The 20,311-nt window shown below is 35.4% G+C and overlaps 1 protein-coding gene across 1 annotated transcript; it reads right to left on the bottom strand.

The window, feature by feature from the left end:
• Positions 1 to 17,667: 17,667 nt before the first annotated feature.
• On the bottom strand, positions 17,668 to 17,883 carry LOC142871388 (phosphatidylinositol N-acetylglucosaminyltransferase subunit Y-like). Its single transcript, XM_076003627.1, has one exon. The coding sequence runs from the start codon at positions 17,881 to 17,883 to the stop codon at positions 17,668 to 17,670; it is 216 nt and encodes a 71-aa protein (XP_075859742.1).
• Between the last annotated feature and the right edge of the window lie 2,428 nt (positions 17,884 to 20,311).

Raw genomic sequence — 20,311 nt, 5'->3', positions numbered from 1 at the left:
CACAGCTTCAATGTGGCTAGGTAGGGATGGCCCAGTGGGAACATGCTTCCTCTGTGATCTAAGGACTGGGGGTTCAGGAATTGTCTCATGGGGATGTTGGGAAGGAGGGTAACAGGGTGTAAAAATAGAATCTCCTTGTCCCACACCACTTATCTCTAAACTTTCTGATTCTATCTTTTTTCCTTCAGGATCTGGTATGGCCCAGAAGGTAACCCAGTCCCAACCAGCAATGTGGGTGCAGGAGAAGGAGGCTGTGACCCTGGACTGCGCATACGACACCAGTGTGACTAGTTTTGCTCTATTCTGGTACAAGCAGCCCAGCAGTGGGGAGTTGATTTCCCTTATTCGGCAAGACTCCTATAATGAGCACAATGCAACTGAAGGTCGCTACTCATTGAATTTCCAGAAGGCAAGAAAATCAATCCACCTTACCATCTCAGCTTCACAACTGGAGGACTCAGCGATGTATTTCTGTGCACTGAAAGACCTCACAGTGAGAGGACTGTTGGAGGAAGTTGTACAAAAACCCCTGGAGTTGGCTTGAGACATCCACCTGCTGTAGGGAATCAGCATCACAGTCAGGAAGTGGCTAGGTCTATGGCAGCACAGGTGTAGGGTTTGAGGGAAAACACTACTCTAAGAAAATACTTCTGAAGGTTCATAGAACATAACCAGAGTTATCATTCATCAAAAACATTCTTATCCCTGGATCCTTGGCTTGACGTTAAACATACAATTTTTGACAAGATAGAAGAGAAAGAACAACCATAATAAATAATTTGCCTTTTGGCCATTAGATTAAGCTAGAATAATTGATTAAGGAAGTTCAGAAAAATATGACTGAAATATCAGGAAAAATCTGTGTGAATTGTTAGATTTTCAGATCAATTTATTTTATTGAGTACATATTACATTACAGGCATTGTTTTAAATAAGGGAGGTCTTGAAATCTCTCTATATGTTTTCTTTTTTTCAAAAACATGTTATTGTATTAAAAATATTGCATAATGAATTAGTTTGATTTAGGTTTGTTGGCTATAAGTGATACTTTTACTTTCTAAAAGTGATTGTTATGTGACAAAATTTATACTAAGAGCTCATTCTACCATGTGAACATATCTAGCCTGGAAGAACTCCATTTCCCTACTGTAAGTTTGCCTTACCTCACCAACACTAGTCTTATCCATAAAATAATCAATAATTAGTGGTCAATAATTGGATGCACATGTGGGGGATCTCCCCATGGAGCCATAAACCTCTTTTTTTTTGGACATGAAGAAAACATTCTTTTCTCCTAAATTGAATCACTGCCTTTTTAGCATATTAAATTTCCCCTTTCACTATAATGTTTCCACATGCTTTGTTTAATTTTACTAATCTATTTGTTTTATTCTATGCCAATCTCAGAAGGTAGTTTTACGTAAGTTTTCTTACCTGTTAGAATAAATTATTCCTCATCAATACTCTTTTGAAGAATGTTTTTGCAGTTCTTGCACATTTAGCTTTCAGTATAAATGTTAAAAATTCTGTCCCAATTTCCTTCTGCTCAATATCCATCTATTAAAAGAAACAAAAGAAAAAATATTTGAAAAACCAGAAAGTTGAAATTACATTTAATTAGTGTATTAACATATAGAATATTAACTTGTTTTATTTTTTTATTTAAGAAAATGCTAATTTATCAATTTAGAAAGGAATTTTTATATTCTTTAATTATGTTTTGAAGTTTCTTACCTTTATTTTCAAATGAATTTCTTTGTATATATTCCTATTTATTCATCTGTGTGTATATATTTTCAATGAAATATTCTCTTCTATATTCATTTTTATTTTTCAAGTACAAAGAAAGTCTATTTAAAAAATCACCTTGATTATATAGCTAAGAGTTTCTAACTGTCAAAGTACAGATAATTTGCAATATATTCAATTACCTGGACCAGGGATGGGGAACATTTTCATATTGGAAAGTTGTATTAATTTAGCTATAATCAAATAAGCCTCATTCAAGAAACTTCAATTAGATATACTTAAAAATGTATGTTATTTTGTAAAAACCTAACTACTATGTATTTAATAATTTCTAAAAATAAACACTATTTTTTAATTTTAAAGTTAACTAATCTTTTAATGACTTTGTTGTGTTGCATTTTGTTGGAAAGCATTTGAATATTTGGTTGCAGCATGGAGGTCAGGTTCAGCTGATCCTTTAGATGGGTATCAGTCATTTGTGACCTTAAGGGAGCCTTGATTTGGGTTAGGCAGGAGAATATAGATTTTCAGCAATAAGTGGTTGAAAAGCAAGAAAACATTTTGGGGGCATGTTGCCAAACGTGTGAGTATTCTACTGCATTTTTCCATATTTCAACTGGGTGTTTCTTAGCATCAACAACAACTTTAAAATCAATTCCATCTGTAGTTCTTTAGATACCTTGGTTATATCAACTAGGTGAGGCTAAAATGCTAATTTGAGTGTGATGTCATGATTCTCAAAGTCAGTGAACCTTTCATTGTAGTCTCCAATTAATAGGTCTATAACAGCTGAGTATTCTTCAAATGATTCACATATATCATCCTGTTCATTGATGACCTTTGCTAACTGGGGAAAATGTTTATTTGAAATTTCCTTTTGAAGAAGTGTTTTAAAAAAGATAGCTTTATTTGAAATGCTTGGATTTTTTTTTTTTTGGTCACATATCATATATATACTTAGTTTTACCTTGCAAAGAAATATTCGAGTCATTTTGATTTAACATGATATCACACAAAATGCTGTATTACTATAGAAATCTTTCAAGAATTCACATTGCTGATTCTGTTCTTCATAAAATTTAACTACCTGTTGTCACAGAGATAAAATTTTGTCTAACACATGTCCTTGCGGTAATCAACTCACTTAGAATGATAGGGCAAATCCACCATAAATTCATCATCATTCAACTTTAGCATATTAGGAAACTGATGATGCCATGTTATATTTGCACAAATATAGTTAACAATACTTATAACCTGTCAAAAAGTGTCACTTAAAATGGTAGCTTTAGCAGAGATTTTGCTGATGCAAAATACAACGAAAAGAAATCAGAACATCTGGATCTGTTAACACATTTTTATCTGTTCAATAAACTCTTCATGTTTTCCTGTCATGCAAGGTGCACTGTCTGTACATACCCTCACTAAATTTACCACATTCAGTCCAGCTTCACTGCATTTGTCTTGAAAGTTGTTGAAGACATCTATCCCCCATGGCCTGTTCTCAAGAATGCCCAAAGTGAGTAAGTCTTCGAAGCAAAGAAAATCTTCTACTATGACTCGAATGAAGTATAAAACCTGAGCTGAGTCAGTACTATCAGCTGATTAATACAAAGCAATTGAATAATACATATGTTCCTTTTGAAGCATTGCATGAATTTTTTCTGTTAAGTTGAAGGCTAATTCATGCTGCTGATCAGTTATGGTTCTCCTTGAAAGAGGCAGTCGTTTGTACTTGGAAATGTTATCAGGATAAATTTCCTACAACTTCGACAATACATTCTTTCACAATTTTTACATCACTGAATGGCTTCCCTTTTCCCCCTGAGTATATGAGCTATTTTATAAGTTGCTTCAGTGGCATTATTTCCAGGTCTTATTGATGCTTGAAAGAATTGTCTTTGCTTTTGCTTTTCGTCTTTTTATTTCTGTAATACATCCTTTCATACATCTCCCTTTAATTTAAAATATTTGTGGTCCTTATGAGTGTTTTAATGCTGATGAGTATTGAATTTCTTTAATGTTGATATTACAGTGTCACAAAGCAAGTAAATTATCTTTAGCAGAAGCAAGATAATAATGCAATTCTCAATCTTCATTATAAAATTTGTTTTCTTCAGTGCTCTCTTGGTCTTCTTTGACATGATGTGCTGTTAAGCAGACAGAATTAAAAAATACAGTCAGGCACTGTGCAACTATTCACAAATTCCACTTCAAACAGAAACACAGTGCACCATTGTCAAAAGCTGATAACAGACTGGCAAACTTGACCACCATAAACTCTTGCCAACCAGTCTCCAGCAGTAGTGACACCAGCCAGGTGGTGATAGGTAGAACTAAATCATGAGTATAGCAGACGTCAATTTAGCTCCTATGGCTTACTAATTTTCTAATTGTGCCAGTCAATCTGGGGAAATTATTTCTTTGAAACTTATTTTATTCTTTGGTATTTTAAATACATTCATTTTAAAAATAAAATAAAAATATAAAAGATGAAGAAAAATATATTAATAAAAATAAAAGGAATTGTTCTATAAAATTTGGGTTCAGTCAAAAGGTTGCACCTAAGGACCTAGAATGTCACATGTGGTCTTAAGGCTGCAAGTTCCCCAGCCCTGACCTAGACCATTAAATTTTATTTTTTGGAGCTAGCATAATCTTAATCCAACACCTAAAAAGATAGCACAATATAAATATTTCCTCTTGAATAGAGATATAAGTATTTAAATTAAGAAATTAAAAATAGAAGATAATGTATTAACAGAATAATGCAGCTGGATTAAAAAAAAACTAGTTCATATATCCTTTTATTCAATAAAAGTCATTGAGTGTGTTCTGTGTGAGAAACTTTATACTAAGAGTTCATTCTATTTAATAGCCTTATTACAACCTCTAGCATTTAAAAGCTCAATTTCTATACTATAGGTTTACCTACCCCATACCAGACTTATCCATAAAATGATCAATAATTACTGGCTCTTAGAAGGACATTGTGAAGAGTCCAAGAGTGACTTCTCTTGTTTCTCTACTCTTGTCCTTCATTTCGTCACTCCTCCAGGAGAATTTAATGCCATCATGTGGATCATTTTGTACACCCTCACACCTGTTATGCTCAGTCAATGTTCCACAATCCAAAAATCCTTATTCTGTTCAATTTAATCCCAGCTTCTCCTGCCTAAAAATTGAATGGTAATGGTTGGTAGGTAATTAATCTTGTATTGTAACTTCCTCTGATACTTACATTTGGAAAGTAGGTTTAAGAGTAGAAATCTTAAAAGGAAGTATCTTTAAAATTTTTTAAAAATTATTTTTAATTTTAGAAATATACACATAACATGAAATTTACCATGTTAACCATTTATAAGTGTACAATTTAGTGGCATTAAGTACATTCACATTATTGTACAGCCATCATCACAGTCCATCTTCAGAACTCTTTTATTTTGCAAAACTGTAACTCTGTGCCTGCTAAACAATAATTTCCTTCTCTTGACCAGCCCCGGGAAACCACCATTCTACATTCTGTCTCTATGGATTTGACTACTCTAGGTACTTCATTTAAGTGGAATCATGCAGTATTTATCTTTTTGTGACTGGCTTATTTCTTTGAGCATAATATCCTCAAAGTTCATCCATGTTGTAAAAATCTTTCTTTTTACTGTTGAATAATATTCCATTGTATGTATATATCACATTTTTTTTTCTATTCAACTGTCAATAGATATTTGCATTGCTTCTAAATTTTGGCTATTGTGAATAAAGTTACTTTGGACATGTATGTGCAAATATCTCAATATTTTGGGTATATACCCCAATTTTTCAATATTGGAGGAGTGTATACCCCAAAGAGGAATTACTACATCATGTGATAATTTAGTTTTTAATTTTTTAAGGAATTTACAAACTGTTTTCCACAGTGGTTGTTGGATCAAATGGTAGTTCGCTCTTTCAGGTATATCCATATTACTTTCCACAGACATTGTACTGGTTAGCAGTCCTACCAGCAGTGTATGAGTGCTCCTACCTCTCTATATCCACACCAACATTTATTGTTTAGGGACTTTTTGATAAAGGCCATTCCCACTGGAGGTAAGTGATATCTCACTGTGGTTTTGATTTGCATTTCCCTGATGATTAGAGATGTTGAGTATTTCTTCATATGAATCTTGGCCATTAGTCTCTCTTCTTTTGAAGAGTTGCTGTTCATGTCCTTTGACCACTTTTTGATAGGGTTGTTTCATTTTTGTTCTTGCTAATTTTCCTGAGTTCTATATAGATTCTAATTATCAGCCCTTTATGGGATGTGTAACCTGCGAATATTTTCTCCCATTCTGTAGGTTGTCTGTTTGTTCTCGTGATAGTTTCCTTGGCTGTGCAGGAGCTTTTTAATTTGATCAGGTCCCATTTATTTATTTTTGTTGTTGCTGTGATTGCCTTTGGGATCTTCTTCATAAATTCTTTCACTAGGGCAATGTCTATAAGGGTTTTTCCAACATTTTCTTCTAGAATTCTTATAGTTTCATGCCTTAGGTTTAAGTCTGTTATCCCCATGAATTGATTTTTGTGAGAAGTGAAAGGTGTGGATCCTATTTCAGTCTTCTACCTGTGGCAATCCAATTTTCCCACCCAATACCATTTATCGAATAAAGATTCTTTTCCTCAGTGTATGTTTTTTTCTGCTTTCTCAAATATTGGATGGCTATCTGAGGATGGTTTTATATCTGGGTTCTCAGGTGTCCCATTGGTCTATGTTTCTGTTTTTGTGCCAGTGAAATGCTGTTCTAGTTTGTATAGCCTTGTAGTATAGTTTGATACTATTACAGGCAGTAAATTGATTCCTCCCCATTTTTTTTTTCCTTAAGATTGCTTTTGCTCTATGGGGTCTTCTCTGGTTCCATATGAGGCATAGAATTATTTTTTCTATATCTGTGAAAAATGATGTTGGTATTTTAATAGGGATTTCATGGAATCTGTAGATCACTTTGGGTAGTATAGACATTTTAACAACGTTGATTCTGCCGACGCATCATCATGGTATGGTTTTTCACCTGTTTATGTCCTCTGCTATTTCCTTCCTCAGTGTTTTATAGTTTTTCCTGTAGAGCTCTTTTAGTTCCTTAGTTGAATATATTCCTAGATATTTTATTTTCTTTGTTGCTATTATGAAGTTTACTGAGTCTTTAATTTGGTTTTCAGTTTCACTGTTGTTGGTGTAGAGGAATGCTACTGATTTGTGTACATTGGTTTTGTAACCTGAGACTTTGTTGAATTTGTTTATCAATTCCAGTAGTCTCATGGCAGAATCTTTGGGGTTTTTTAGACATAAGATCATATTGTCAGCAAAGAGTGATAGTTTGACCTCTTCTGCCCCCATTTGGATGCCCTTGATTTCCTTCTCTTGTCTTATTGTTCTGGCTAGGACTTCCAGTGCTAAGTTCAATAGAAGTGGTGATAGAGGGCAACCTTATCTGGTTCCAGTTCTAAGTAGGAATATTTTCAATTTTTCCCCACTCAGTATGATGTTGGCTGTGGGTTTGTCATATATGGCTTATATCAATTTTAGGTAATTCCCATTTATGCCTATTTTCTTAAGTGTTCTTATCATAAAAGGGTGCTGAATTTTGTTGAATGTTTTTTCTGTGTCTATTGAGAGAATCAGATGTTCTTTATTATTGGTTCTATTTATGTGGTGAATTACATTTATAGATTTGTCTATGTTGACCCATCCCTGCATGTCTGGGATGAAGCCCACTTGGTCATGATGAATTATTTTTTTGAAAAGCACCTGAATTTTGTTTGCTAGGATTTTGCTGAGAATTTTTGCAACTATATACAAAAGAGATATTGGTCTGTAGTTTTCTTTTTTTGTTGCATCCTTTCCTGGTATCAGGGTGATGTTGGCTTCATAAAACATGTTGAGGGGGATTCCTTCCTTCTCAATGTTGTAGAATAATTTCTGCAGGATAGGCACCAATTCTTCTTTGTAGGTCAGTTTCTTAATAAGTCAATTATACACTGGGATTAGCTAAAATGTACATCAATGGCAAAATAGATGAACAAATTACTTTGTATCTATATAATGAAATAGTACTATTCAGTAATAAAAAACAATGAATCATTGATCCATATAATACCACAGTGGACTCTCAAAATAATTATGCTGAGTGAAAGAAGACAGACCAAAAAAGTATATATGATTTAATTTGTATCATTTTTTAAATATGGAAACAAATACGTAGTGAGAGCAAATATGCCTGCATATGGATATGGGAGATGGGATGAAGGTTGAGAGTAGGATTACAAAGAAACATGAGAAACTTTTTGGGCGATGCTCATGTTCATTGTGTTGATTGTGGTGGTAGCTTCACAAGTCTATATGTATGTCAAATCTTAACATTGTTCACTCTTAAGTAGGTACAGTTTATTTTAATGACAATTATATGTCAATAAAACCATTTTAAAAAATCCACATTTAGCAAGTATCTTCCATCAATGTTGTAGAAGTCTTCTGGTATGACCCCAAATGCAAAATGTTCTTGCTGGGTTTAAATCATTTTTAAAAATACATATGAGAACTTTCTGCACACATGTACTCTACTGTTTGTTTTCAACCCAACATAATTCTAACTTATTTTGCAGTCTAGTCTGTATATCAGAATGGAAGTTTGTAGCTGATTTTCTAGAATTCCTTTCTAGCATAGCTCTGTACCAAGTTCTGACAATATGATTTGGAATGTGGAAGGGAAGAAGGGATATGTGGTCTGAAACAATATCTGAGCCTGAATGTCTTACTTCAGTGTATATCTGGGAAAGTATTCATACATTGACTCTGAATGCATGAAACTATTAATACTTCATGTGAATCTGTAGAGGGTAAACACCAAAGAACAGACTCAGCTTAGCCTCCATTTGTGTGTATAGGTTTAAGTGTTTACAGGGCATTTCAGAAAGTTTCATTCTTCTCCTAAATTTATCCTGGTAACACCCCTAGAGGTTTTTGCTTTTGTTTTGTTGTAAGATGAAAAATCATAGGAAGTTAGCATAAAGAAGTGCTTTTTCTTGCTGCTGATACTTCATAGAAAAAGAACAGTTTTTAAAAATTTGTGTAATCATGGGACATTTTCCCATGATGTACCCAGAGCATTTTCTTTGGCATAGGGCACCGTTCACAAACAAAATCTTGTAGACTAGTATTAACTGGCTGCAATAAAACCACCTGGGGAGTTTTATAAAATAACTTTTTGGGTCTCAATGCTGGAAATTGTGATTTCTAAAGTTAGTGGTGGAATCCCAACATCTGTAAGTTCAAATCACTCACAAGTAGATTCCATTCTCAAATATCCAATTTTGAGAACTCCTACAATCACCTGATATGTCTTTATCAAATTGAAAAGCCAGGGATGAAGACAGTACTAATCATGTTCTAGTGACTAGTTTTTGATGGAAATCCACATTTGAGTTCCCTACATCGTGGGGGAAAATTATTTGGTTGAAGTTTGGCAACAAAATTTTGACAGATATGCAGTGGTAGAAAGCATTCTTGAGGCTAGATCAAGGCTAGTAGAGTATCTTTTACAAGATCAGTATTTGTTGCCTGATTAGCATAAAGTAGTCTCCTTATTTTAGAGTCATTGAAATTGTTGAGTCATAAGTTATTGATCTCAGATTATTCTATGGGAATTCAGTAACTTTATTTCCTCTGTCTAGGATTCATATTTTCCACTTTTTAATGATTTTGAAATCCAGATTATTTGATTATTGATAAGATAGTGGAACTTTGTCCACTGAAAAGGTTTTTCTTAAAGTGATAGCATTCCTTATAATTAATATTATTTTAGAATTGAAGAAATATCTTTCAAGTGGTAGTGATTCTTGAATCAAAGACTTTATATTCATTATTTTTGTTGTATTTAACAAATATTTACTGAGCACTTAATAAATCACTAATAGACAGTCACTGTTCTACATGTCGGGGTACAGTGCTAAAGAACACAGTATCATTCAATAATGACGTGACTTCTTATTATTTCCCCAGATTTCCACCCCAAATCCTTGTCTGACATCTCAATGGGTTATAGGCTGGCCCACGATGGATACATGAAAATATAAAGGCCTATATTAATGTGTATAAGAAAATTAATATCTTCTCAGCTACAGAAATATCCTGGGATGCTTTGCTAGGGAAATTCCATGTCAAGTAGTGTCCTAAGAACAAAATAAACCTTAGAGGGTATGACAGCTGTCCTTCAGGTTTACAAGGGCCACCTGAGACTGACAGGTACCTTATAAATGAAGTCATTTATAAGGTCTGACTTGTGGAAGGAAGCCATGAAAACATTCATCCCAGTTCAGTCCCTGCCCACCAGGGGGAGTGGCTTCCTAACACAAATTCATTTCCTGTGTGAATTGTAGGTTTAGATTTAACATTTCACTGTGACTTCAACATTTCTTCCTGTTAAGAATCAAGAACATTGTTTAGGCGACACTCAAAAGATGAACTCTTCTCCAGGCTTAGTGACTGTGATACTCTTACTACTTGGTAAGTAAAATACCTGTTAAAATTTGGACTCTTTCTCCTTTCATGTCAGCAAAATCTTTAACCATAATTTTATCTGAGAGCTTTATGGCCAAAGTGACACAGATCTCTTTTTCCTCCCCAGGAAGAACCCATGGAGACTCAGTAACCCAGACAGAAGGCCAAGTGACCCTCTCAGAAAAGGCTTTCCTGCAAATAAACTGCACTTACACATCCACAGGGTACCCTTCCCTTTTCTGGTATGTCCAATATCCAGGCGAAGGTCCACAGCTCCTCCTGAAAGCCGCGACAGCCAATGATAAAGGAATGAACAAAGGTTTTGAAGCCACATACAAGAAAGAAACCACCTCCTTCCACTTGGAGAAAGCCTCCGTCCACGAGTCAGATTCAGCAGTGTACTACTGTGCTATGAGTGACACAGTGACAGGAACTGCAGGGGGAGCCGAGCACAAACTCTGAGCTGCACAAGGGGCTTGGCTGCTCAGTCGGCTTATGTGACCCAGTCTGGTTTCAGCACGGCCTGTGGCTGTTTGTCCCTCAGTTTCTCTGGTTAATACAAAACTCATACAAATGGTCACAGCAGAATAAGAAGTGAATACACCATACTCAACTCTTCATTAGTGAAAATGAAAACAGAGTCTGACATCAAATGCTTCCTCATCCAGGGCCAAAGTAATTTCAAGGCAAAACCACATAAACAATGAAGTTGTCCCTGTAGACAACTGTAGACTTATCCTTGTAGATAAGTCCAGCCCTCACATCTTCTTCCAGTTCACATTGGAAGATACTGTATGTAGATACCTTTTATTATATTTTTAGATAGCCAAATATTCCAGAGAAGGTGGCATCTGTATAATGTCTCTCTAACAGAGTGTAGCATGCGAAATGATAGCAGCACTACTCCCTTCTAACAATAGAATTCTTAATAAAGAAAGAAGGAAAGAGAAAAAAGGAGAATAATCACAATCTCACTTGTAACAAAACAATGCAAAGAGAGAAAAACACCATTTATGATAGAGACAAAAGGTTTCATTTTGGGTAAATCTGATGGTAGATACAGGCTGATGTTTAAAGAGGAAGGGAGGGATCAAAAGCATAAGAAATGACTCATGTCTAAGTCATGAGCATTTCTCAACAGTTACATAGAACAGTTAGCTTTCTTACAAGTCCTCAAGTGAGTTAGTTTTGCAGTGCTGATGCAAGATTAATCAGGCAGTATTTATCTTTGCTTCCCCCTTAAACTCTATTAAAAAGATACTAAAGAAATTTAAAAAGGCATAAACCCACAAAAAAGAATAGAAAAGGAGATGACATCAGACAGTGATGTCAACAAAAATTTTTAGAGAGTGAAAAGTATGTGGAAAAGTGAAAACTTGCATAGAAGACCAGTTAAAGAAGAAAATTGGGTATAGTAGGAGAAGCCAACAAGGAGCACCCCAATGTGTGTTGTACCCTTGTTTTAAGTTTAGGAGTTAGAAGCACCAATTACCTTTGAATAATTGGGGAAGATGGGTTCTCTGTGTGTGTGTGTGTGTGTGTGTTTATTTAAGGTATTTGGAAGGGAGGTTATGAAAAGAGGAGAACCAAGTGATAAAATTTATAACTAACACACCACCCACACTCTCCAGCACTACCTGTATAACAAACAATGATTACTTCCCAAACTCAGCCAAAAACTGGAAGTTAGTTTTTGATGAGGAATAGCATATAAAAAAGTAAGAAAGAAAAAAAATAAAGTAGAATAATATAATAATTAATCAATTATTCACTGCAGGGAAACTAAAATATTATTCAAGAAAATGAATATACTCATAGTAGTCTCTATGGTTTAACCAAATTTTCTTCTAGGTAAGTTTCACTTACTTATACCATTCAGTACTGATGATTAGGCAGAATACTTATTTCTTCTAAACCTTGTGTATTACTAAAATTTTTTACTTTGGCTTATCTATTAGGCTGTCTTTTTTAAAAATAATTCATTTAATTAAGAATGATATGGTGATTCATTTAGTATATTTAAAAGCTGTTTATATTTTTGTTTGTTGTCAACTTTCTTTTTTTCTCACATCTACCACTTTTCCTCCTATCACATATTAAAAATCTCACCCTTTTAAAAAAAAGAATTATTTTTTTAGAAGAGTTTTAAGATATAGCAAAACTGAGAGAAAGTACAGAGATTTCCCACATATCCACTATCTCCTACCCCCTGATCAACATCCTCACCAGAGTGGTACATTTATTACAGCTGATGAATCTTCATTAAAACATCATAGTCCCACAGAGTCCATAGTTTATACTAGAGTATATTGTATGGGTTTGGAAAAATGTATAGTGATCTGTATCTACCATTATAGTATCATATGGTGCACTTTCACTGCCCTAAAAATTGTGCTGTGCCTATCTATTCTTTTCCCTATCAAACCCTCAGCAACCACTAATCTTTTTACTGCCTCCATAGTTTTGTGTTTTGCAGAATGTCACTTAGTTGTAATCATAAAGTGTGCAGTCTTTTTGGATTGACTTCTTTTACTTAGTAATTTGTATTTAAGGTTTCTCTGTGTTTTCTTGATAGCTCATCTCTTTTTAGCACTGAACAATATTCCATTGTTTGGATATACCACAGTACTTATATATTCACCTCCTGAAGTGCACCTTTGTTGCTTCCAAGTTTTGGCAATTATGAATAAGGCTGCTATAAATATCTTTATGCAAGTTTTCATGTAGACATAGGTTTCCACCTACTTTGTGTAAATACTAAGGAGCATAGCTGCTGGATCATATGGAAAGAGTATGTTTAGTTTTGTCCAGATGTTTCAACATCATTTATTAAAAGGACTATTTTTGCTCCATTGTATTTCCTTTGCTTCTTTATCAAAAATAGTTGACTACACTTATGTTGGTCTATTTGGGGCTGTCTATTCTGTTTCATTGATCTATTTATCTCCTCTTTTATAAATGCCATGCTCTCTTGATTACTGTAGATTTATATTGTTTAGAAGTCAGGTAGTGTCAGTCCTCTGACTTTGTTCTTCTCCTTCAAAACTGTTTTGGATAGTCTGGCTCTTTTGTCTCTCCACATTAGCTTTAAAATCAGTTTGTCACACCACTATGCTCTAGTTCAGAAGACAGTGAGACTCTGTCTCAAAAAATAAAAACAGAAAAAAATCAGTTTGTCAATATCCACAAAAATACTTGCTGGGATTTTGGTTGTGATTGACTTCAACTTATAGATCAAGCATGGAAGAATAAACATTTTGACAATATTAAGTCTTCCTATCCATTAACATGAAATATTTCATTTCTTTAGTTGTCTTATGATTTCTTTCATCAGAGGTTTGTAATTTTCTTCATGTAGATTTGATACATTTTTTTTAGATTTATACCTACATATTTTATGTTTTTGGTGCTAATGTAAATAGTATTGTGATTTTGATTTCAAATTCCACTTGTTCATTGCTGGCATATAGGAAAGTCATTGTATATGATAATAAATAACTTTTCCAAGATATGATATATAATCTTTGGTATGTTAAACTTATATCTTACAAACTTCCTATAATTACTTATTATTTTCAGGAGTTTTTTTTGTCAATTCTTTTGGATTTTTTACATAGATGATTATGTCATCTGGAAACAAAGTTTTATGTGTCCCTTTTGGAATGGGAATGTTTACCCTGTGCCTATTCCACCATTGTGTCTTGGAAATAGGTAACTTGCTTTAATTTTACAGGCTCATGGCTGGAAAGAGTTTGCTTTTAGTGTCAGGTGAGACTTTGGACTTTTGACTTCTGAGTTGGTGCTAGAATGAGTTAAGACTTTTGGTACTATTGGGATGGGATTATTATGTTTTGCACGTGAGAAGGCACGAGATTGGAAGGGCCAGAGACAGAATGCTATGGTTTCGATGTGGTTTGTCTTCATCAAAACTCATGTTAAATTTTAATTGCCAGTGTATTAGTGTTGGGAAGGGGAACATTTAACAGGTGATTAGGTCATTAGGTTGAATTAATGGCTTTCTTGAGAGAATGTGTTAGTCTTCCTGAGACTAGATTAGTTCTCAGGAGAGTAGGTTGTTCTAAAGCAAACCAGCTGCCTTTGATCCCTGTCTCTTTTGCACATGCCCACTTCCTCTTCTGCTTTTCTGCCACGTTATGATGTAGCATGAAGCTTTCACCAGATGCTGACTAGATGTGGTTGCCAGATCTTGGGCCTCTGAGCCCCCAGAATCATGAGCCAAGTAAATGTCTTTTTTTATAAACTACCCAGTCTCAGGTCTTCTGTTTTGGCACAGAAAATGGATTAAAGCAAATGTCCATGAGATCTGTTGTGGTATAATCTCGTTCATTTCTGATATTAGTAATTTATATCTTTTGTCTTCTTTGCTCAGCTAGCTTGGCTAGAGGCTTATCTATTTTAGTGATCTTTTCAAAGAATCAGCATTTGGTTTTGTTGGTTTTCTCTATTGATTTTCCGTTTCACTTTCATTGATTTGTGCTCTAATTCTTATTTCTTTGCTTTGTTATATGATGTCATATATGTGTGTATATACCTTTTTAAAAAGTTTGTTATTATCTTTTTAACTTTATGGTATTTTTGTCATGTAGAACTTGAAAATATTATATAGTTAAATTTATCAAAATTTTCTTTCATGGACTCTGAGTTATAAGTCTTGCTTAAAAATCTATACCACTTCAGAATGATAGAATTTCATTAATATATCATATTTTCCTTAGTTTTTTCCAATTATTTACATATTTAGATCTTTTATATGTGCATACGTGTGTGTGGAAGTGTATGTGTGTGTGTGTATGTGTGTCAAAGAAACAAGGTTGAGGACCAAGGCTTTTTATTTTCTTTAAGTTTTTGTTTGTTTGTTTATTTTGAGGCAGCTACTTAGGGTGATCTTCCATTCTTGACTAGCTTGTTTTTCTTCATTGATTTGAAATGTTATCTTTGTCCATTTTTCCTGTTTCCTAATTTTTCCTATTAAGGTTTTGTACTTTATTAAGAGTGGTGCATCATGCGAATAGCCCACTGGATATGAGAGTAATATATAGCCCATGACCTCCAAGGCCATGCTAGAAATAAATACAGAGAATATGATGTGAATAGAAAGGATACTATTAGAGAAGGAGGAAGAGATAAACCACTCCTCTACTTCATGAGAGTGTACAGTGATGTGTCATCAAGGAATGTGAACTGTCTGTTTTCCCAAATCTGTCGGTTGTTTTGACTTGAGAGGATGAAGAAAAAGCAGTTGATAACTATGCTCACAAATTGTCCACCAAGTGAGAAACAGATAACTGACTTTGGAAAACAAGAACAACTTTGAATCTTTTTGTTTTTCCTGAAGAAGAGAATTAAATAATTAAGACTTTGTTTTAGAGTTCTGACAAGTACCAACTACTTGAAATGCCTTAAAGTCTGCTACTGCTTCAGTGTTTGGGATGCTGTCATTATTTTGGAGGAAAATTTTTGAATATCTTCTGATGATGTTTGGATATATCTATTGCAATAATTATCATAGTTCTCTGAAGATTTGAAAAATGATTATATTTCAAACATAGTGCTTCTAATTTAAGCAGAATGAGTATGGACAGGTTTGTTGTACTTAGATTCCCTCTTTCTACCTCTCTCTCTCCTTCTCTCTCTTTCTTTCCCTGTGTCCTCTGTCCTTTATTCTTTCTCTTTCTTGGCTTTGCTAGACTGATTCTGTGTTTTAGTCCTTTCTGAAGTAAGCATCTCTGAAGGATCAACCATTTCTTTGAGCTACAATATCATCACCATCAACATTTAAAAATCATTTTATTATGAAATAAAACAGCTGTTCACAAAAGTATATAAGACCTACAAACAGTGAATTTACATTATTTAGGTACATGTAGATTTAAGACTGTGATATCTATGCCTATGTATCTATGTATATCTATATCTATATAGAGAAATTTATTTTAAGAAATTGTTTCATGCAATTGTGGAGACTAGGAAATCCAACTTCTGTAGGTCAGGCTGTAAGTCTGGAGACCCATAGAACAGTTGATTTTGCAGAATGCAGACTGGAGGCAGAATTTCTTCTTATTTGGGGGACTTCAGTATTTCTCCCTTAAGACCTTCAACTGATTGGATGAGGTCCACCCACATTATGGAGAGTAATTTACATTACTCAAATGCTAATCTCATCTAAAAAATACCTTCATAATAACATCTAGACTGATGTTAGGCCAGATATCTGGGAACTGTGGCCCATCCAAGTAGATGCATAAAATTAGCCATCACCTCCTCTTTACCTTTAGTAATTCTTTTCTATAAGTCTACTTTGTCTTATATGAGTATAATAGGTCAGCTTTTTAAAATTTATTTTCCTTGGTATATCTATTTCATTCTTTTCTCTCAATTTCTCTGTGCAATTAAATCTCAATATATTCTTTTATATACACACTCTTAACTGTTTGTTGGCTTTTTATCTCACTGCGAATAGAAGCAATAAGAAGAGAATTTTCAGAAGCTTCAGCACTTCCCCAATCACTTGCATCTGTGCTCACTCTGTTTTCCGTCTCATTAGACTGTAATTCCATGAAAACAAGACCTTTGCTTATCTTTGGCGCTTATCATAACTGACAGAGAGTAGGCCTTTAAAAAATAATTGTTGAATTAAAAATATATAAAAAATAAATATCTCTATCATAACCAGAGCAAAAATTACCATTCATTCACTCTAACAATTTATTATGTGCCTATTTCTTGACAGGCCATATTCTAGAAACTGACAATATAGCAGAGGATAGAATGGATTAAAAAAACCTCTAAACTAAGGGCATTTATCTTTTAGTTGAGGGCTAAGTTCATATCAGCCACTACCATAGGCCTTTACATGAATCATCTATCTTTTTGGTAAGTACATGAGATTTCCATTTTGTTGTATGGTTTTATATTACACTAGTTCAAATGCATTTCTCTATAACTATTCTAACATAGCCCTTTGGAATTATTTCAGTCATCCTTACCATGTGACTTTACCAAAGACCTTGAAGGTAAACAAACAAACAAAATTACAAATGACTAATTTTCAGATGAATAGGATAAGAAATAGTCATCAGATGATGATCGAGGGTGTTAATTTATAACAAGACACTGCATAAAAATGTTCCTTCTGATACAGCAGTTGTAAGTCAAAACTTTCAAAAAACAAGGGGAGAACAACACTACAACAAAAGAAGCTTCTGCAGCTTAAGCCTCCCGTAGTCCTAAGCCTGACAAACACAAGTGAACCATCTTTCCTGCAAACTATAATAAATGGGTCTCCAATATTTCCGTCTGGCTGAACCTTCAGAGATAGATGCTCAAGACATATTAACATATATACCATCTTGACTGTGGTTGTATTAATTATGCCTGAGAAGTTTAATACCCATCCAAGTCCAAAGGTGGAAGAACACATACACTGATATGGTAACAGGCAAGAGCAGAGTGTAAAAGCGAAGGCTCATTGTGTTAGAGCAGCCCCGTGAGAAACTTTCTTCCACAGTGGCTGAGTAGAACAGTCCTGCGAAAGAAACCAATGGAATAAGAACAGTCAACGTAGGAGGAGACAGAAACATTCTTCTCCTCCACTTATTATCCACTACCCTGTTTAATAAGGTATATGGTATTAAGAAAATTTGGTTGTGTTTTTTAAAATTATGACCTAGTGCTGCTCCGCTTCTTGCTTCTCATTTTGCTGTGTCATCCTAGCTGCTTGTGGTATCACATTAGGAATCCCATCAATGCTTGGCTATTCCCAACTGTTTATTGGGAATTCATTTATTTGTTGATGCTTCATATCTGAGCAGCTTCTTGGAGAAGCAGGCACACCAGGAACTTCAGCAGCTCTGGGTCAAAGTGCAGGGTTTCCTCTGCTTTCTGGCTCAGGTGGGCTGAAGGCCGCGACCCCGACGGTGCAGGGACGCACCGGCAACCGCAGACGCAGCGCGTGAGTTCCCAGCAGCGCTGAGCATGCCACATGCTTCGCTCAGCGTGGTCTGATACTACTATAGCTAACACGCGCCACTGCGCCCTCTGCCAGCCAGCCAGGGCCTAGCTCCCCTCCCCTCTCTCCCCTTCTTTTTAAAATCTTACAAAAATAGTAAGTTAATTACCATACCTATCTTCAGATGAGAAAGCTGAGGCTTACCTCGCCTACCCAATATCACATAGAACTAGAATGAAGACTGAGGTCTTCAAACATCTTATTGTTTTCTTCATTATTTTTAAAAACATTTCTTTTCTGTTTCTTTTTCATGTCTTCATTTTTAATTACATTACTTTCAGTGGCTTTTTTGCAAACATATATCTTAATTACTAATTTACTGGGTTTCATAGGGGCTTAGCTTGGGAACAGTGAGGAAAAATCTAGCAAAAAAGCTTAAGCACAGATTTTGAGCAACCGTAGCTTTGGCCCCAAGATGGCAGCGTTTGCATTGGCCCTGTCTGAAGGTCTGAATGTGTAATGTGTGGAGGGAGGCTAATATGGTCTCTGATTGGCTGGGCCTACTTTCTGAGAAACCCTTTGTTTAACGTTAAGTGAAGAGAAGATGTTAAATAGACAAGTTGACTTTGGGGGGCAGATCTCTGCAGAATAAAAATGGAGAAGCATCTGAGGAACTCCTTCGTGGTTTTGTGGCTTTATTTTTGTTGTAAGTGGAGAGTTTTAGCTAGGTTGACGACAGTAAATGTAGGGGACATTAACTTAGGATTTTGGGCAAAGGTGTAAAACATTGGGTTAAGAGGAGGGAAGAAAATAGGGCCATTTTCCATTCGTCAGGGATTTGGTGTGGGGGATAAAGAGGAATGCAAAATAGAAAGAATTAAGACTGGATGATTGATCTCTTGACTGTCACTTTGCTTTCTGAATAGGGGTAAGTGGCCAAAACCAAGTGGAGCAGAGTCCTCAGTCCCTGATCGTCTTGGAGGGAGAAAACTGCACTCTTCAATGCAACCATACAGTGAGCCCCTTTAACAACTTACGGTGGTACAAACAAGAGACTGGGAAAGGTCCTGTTTCCTTGATAATCATGACTTACAGCAAGAACAAAGAGTCAAAAGGAAGATACACAGCAACTCTAGATGCAAACACCAAGCAAAGCTCTCTGCATGTCACAGCCTCCCAGCTCAGCGATTCAGCCTCCTATATCTGTGTGGTGAGCGCACTGTGCTTCCCAGGCACTGACAGCCAGTGCACAAACCTGCACCTGGATGGAGGTTGTCACGGAGGCTTAGGAGGTAGAGTAGAACATTATTTTTTTTAAGCAGTATATAATTCCTCGAATGAGCTACTATTTCTCTCTTAGACACAATTGGATTTGAGCTTGAAGCTAGAGGTCTACATAGCATGAAGATTTCCTCACTCAGCTGGCAAAGTTAACTGCTACATCTGGCTGTTCCCAAAGGCAAGACAGTAATGGTGCATTAGTGCTACTGAAGTAGATGATAGTTTGGGTTGGAAGGGAGAGATCAGCTAGGTCTGGGATCTGGCTTGTAGTAGAATGTCAACTAAGTAAAAGAGCAAAAAGTTGATGTGGTCAATGGCAGTATCTTGATAAATTTCCTCACTCTGACAATCAGTGGTCATTTCATGGCTATTCAGGTTCTCAGAAAGCATCTATGCCACATTCTAAGAAAGCATCCTGTGGGGAGAGATCTGCTTCACCCATTTAGCCATGCTGCTAATCAAGCTGTCTTTCCAGGAGCTGCACCACTCTTTCATCACCTTCTGCCATTGCTCCTTTGAGGGACATTTCTTCCCAGACTGTTCCACCAGCAGACACTGGCAGGCATAGTGACTCAAAGGCAGCTGAATAGCTGTGTCAGGCCCTTCAACCACCAGTGTTCTAGAACAGAGACTTAAGAAACAGAATGCTTACCTACAATTGCAAATACTGGTTTGCACGAATTAGCTGTGAGTACCTTTATGGGACAATTAGAGAAATGTAAATATGGTTTGAAAACTAGATGAGATAAATATTTATTTGAAAGGCAGCTATCAACTAA

The sequence above is a fragment of the Microcebus murinus genome, chromosome 6, assembly GCF_040939455.1.
Source record: "Microcebus murinus isolate Inina chromosome 6, M.murinus_Inina_mat1.0, whole genome shotgun sequence".
Classification (NCBI taxonomy): domain Eukaryota; kingdom Metazoa; phylum Chordata; class Mammalia; order Primates; family Cheirogaleidae; genus Microcebus; species Microcebus murinus.
The sequence above is the reverse complement of the archived record's forward strand: the minus strand, read 5'-3'. Positions and strand labels throughout refer to the sequence as shown.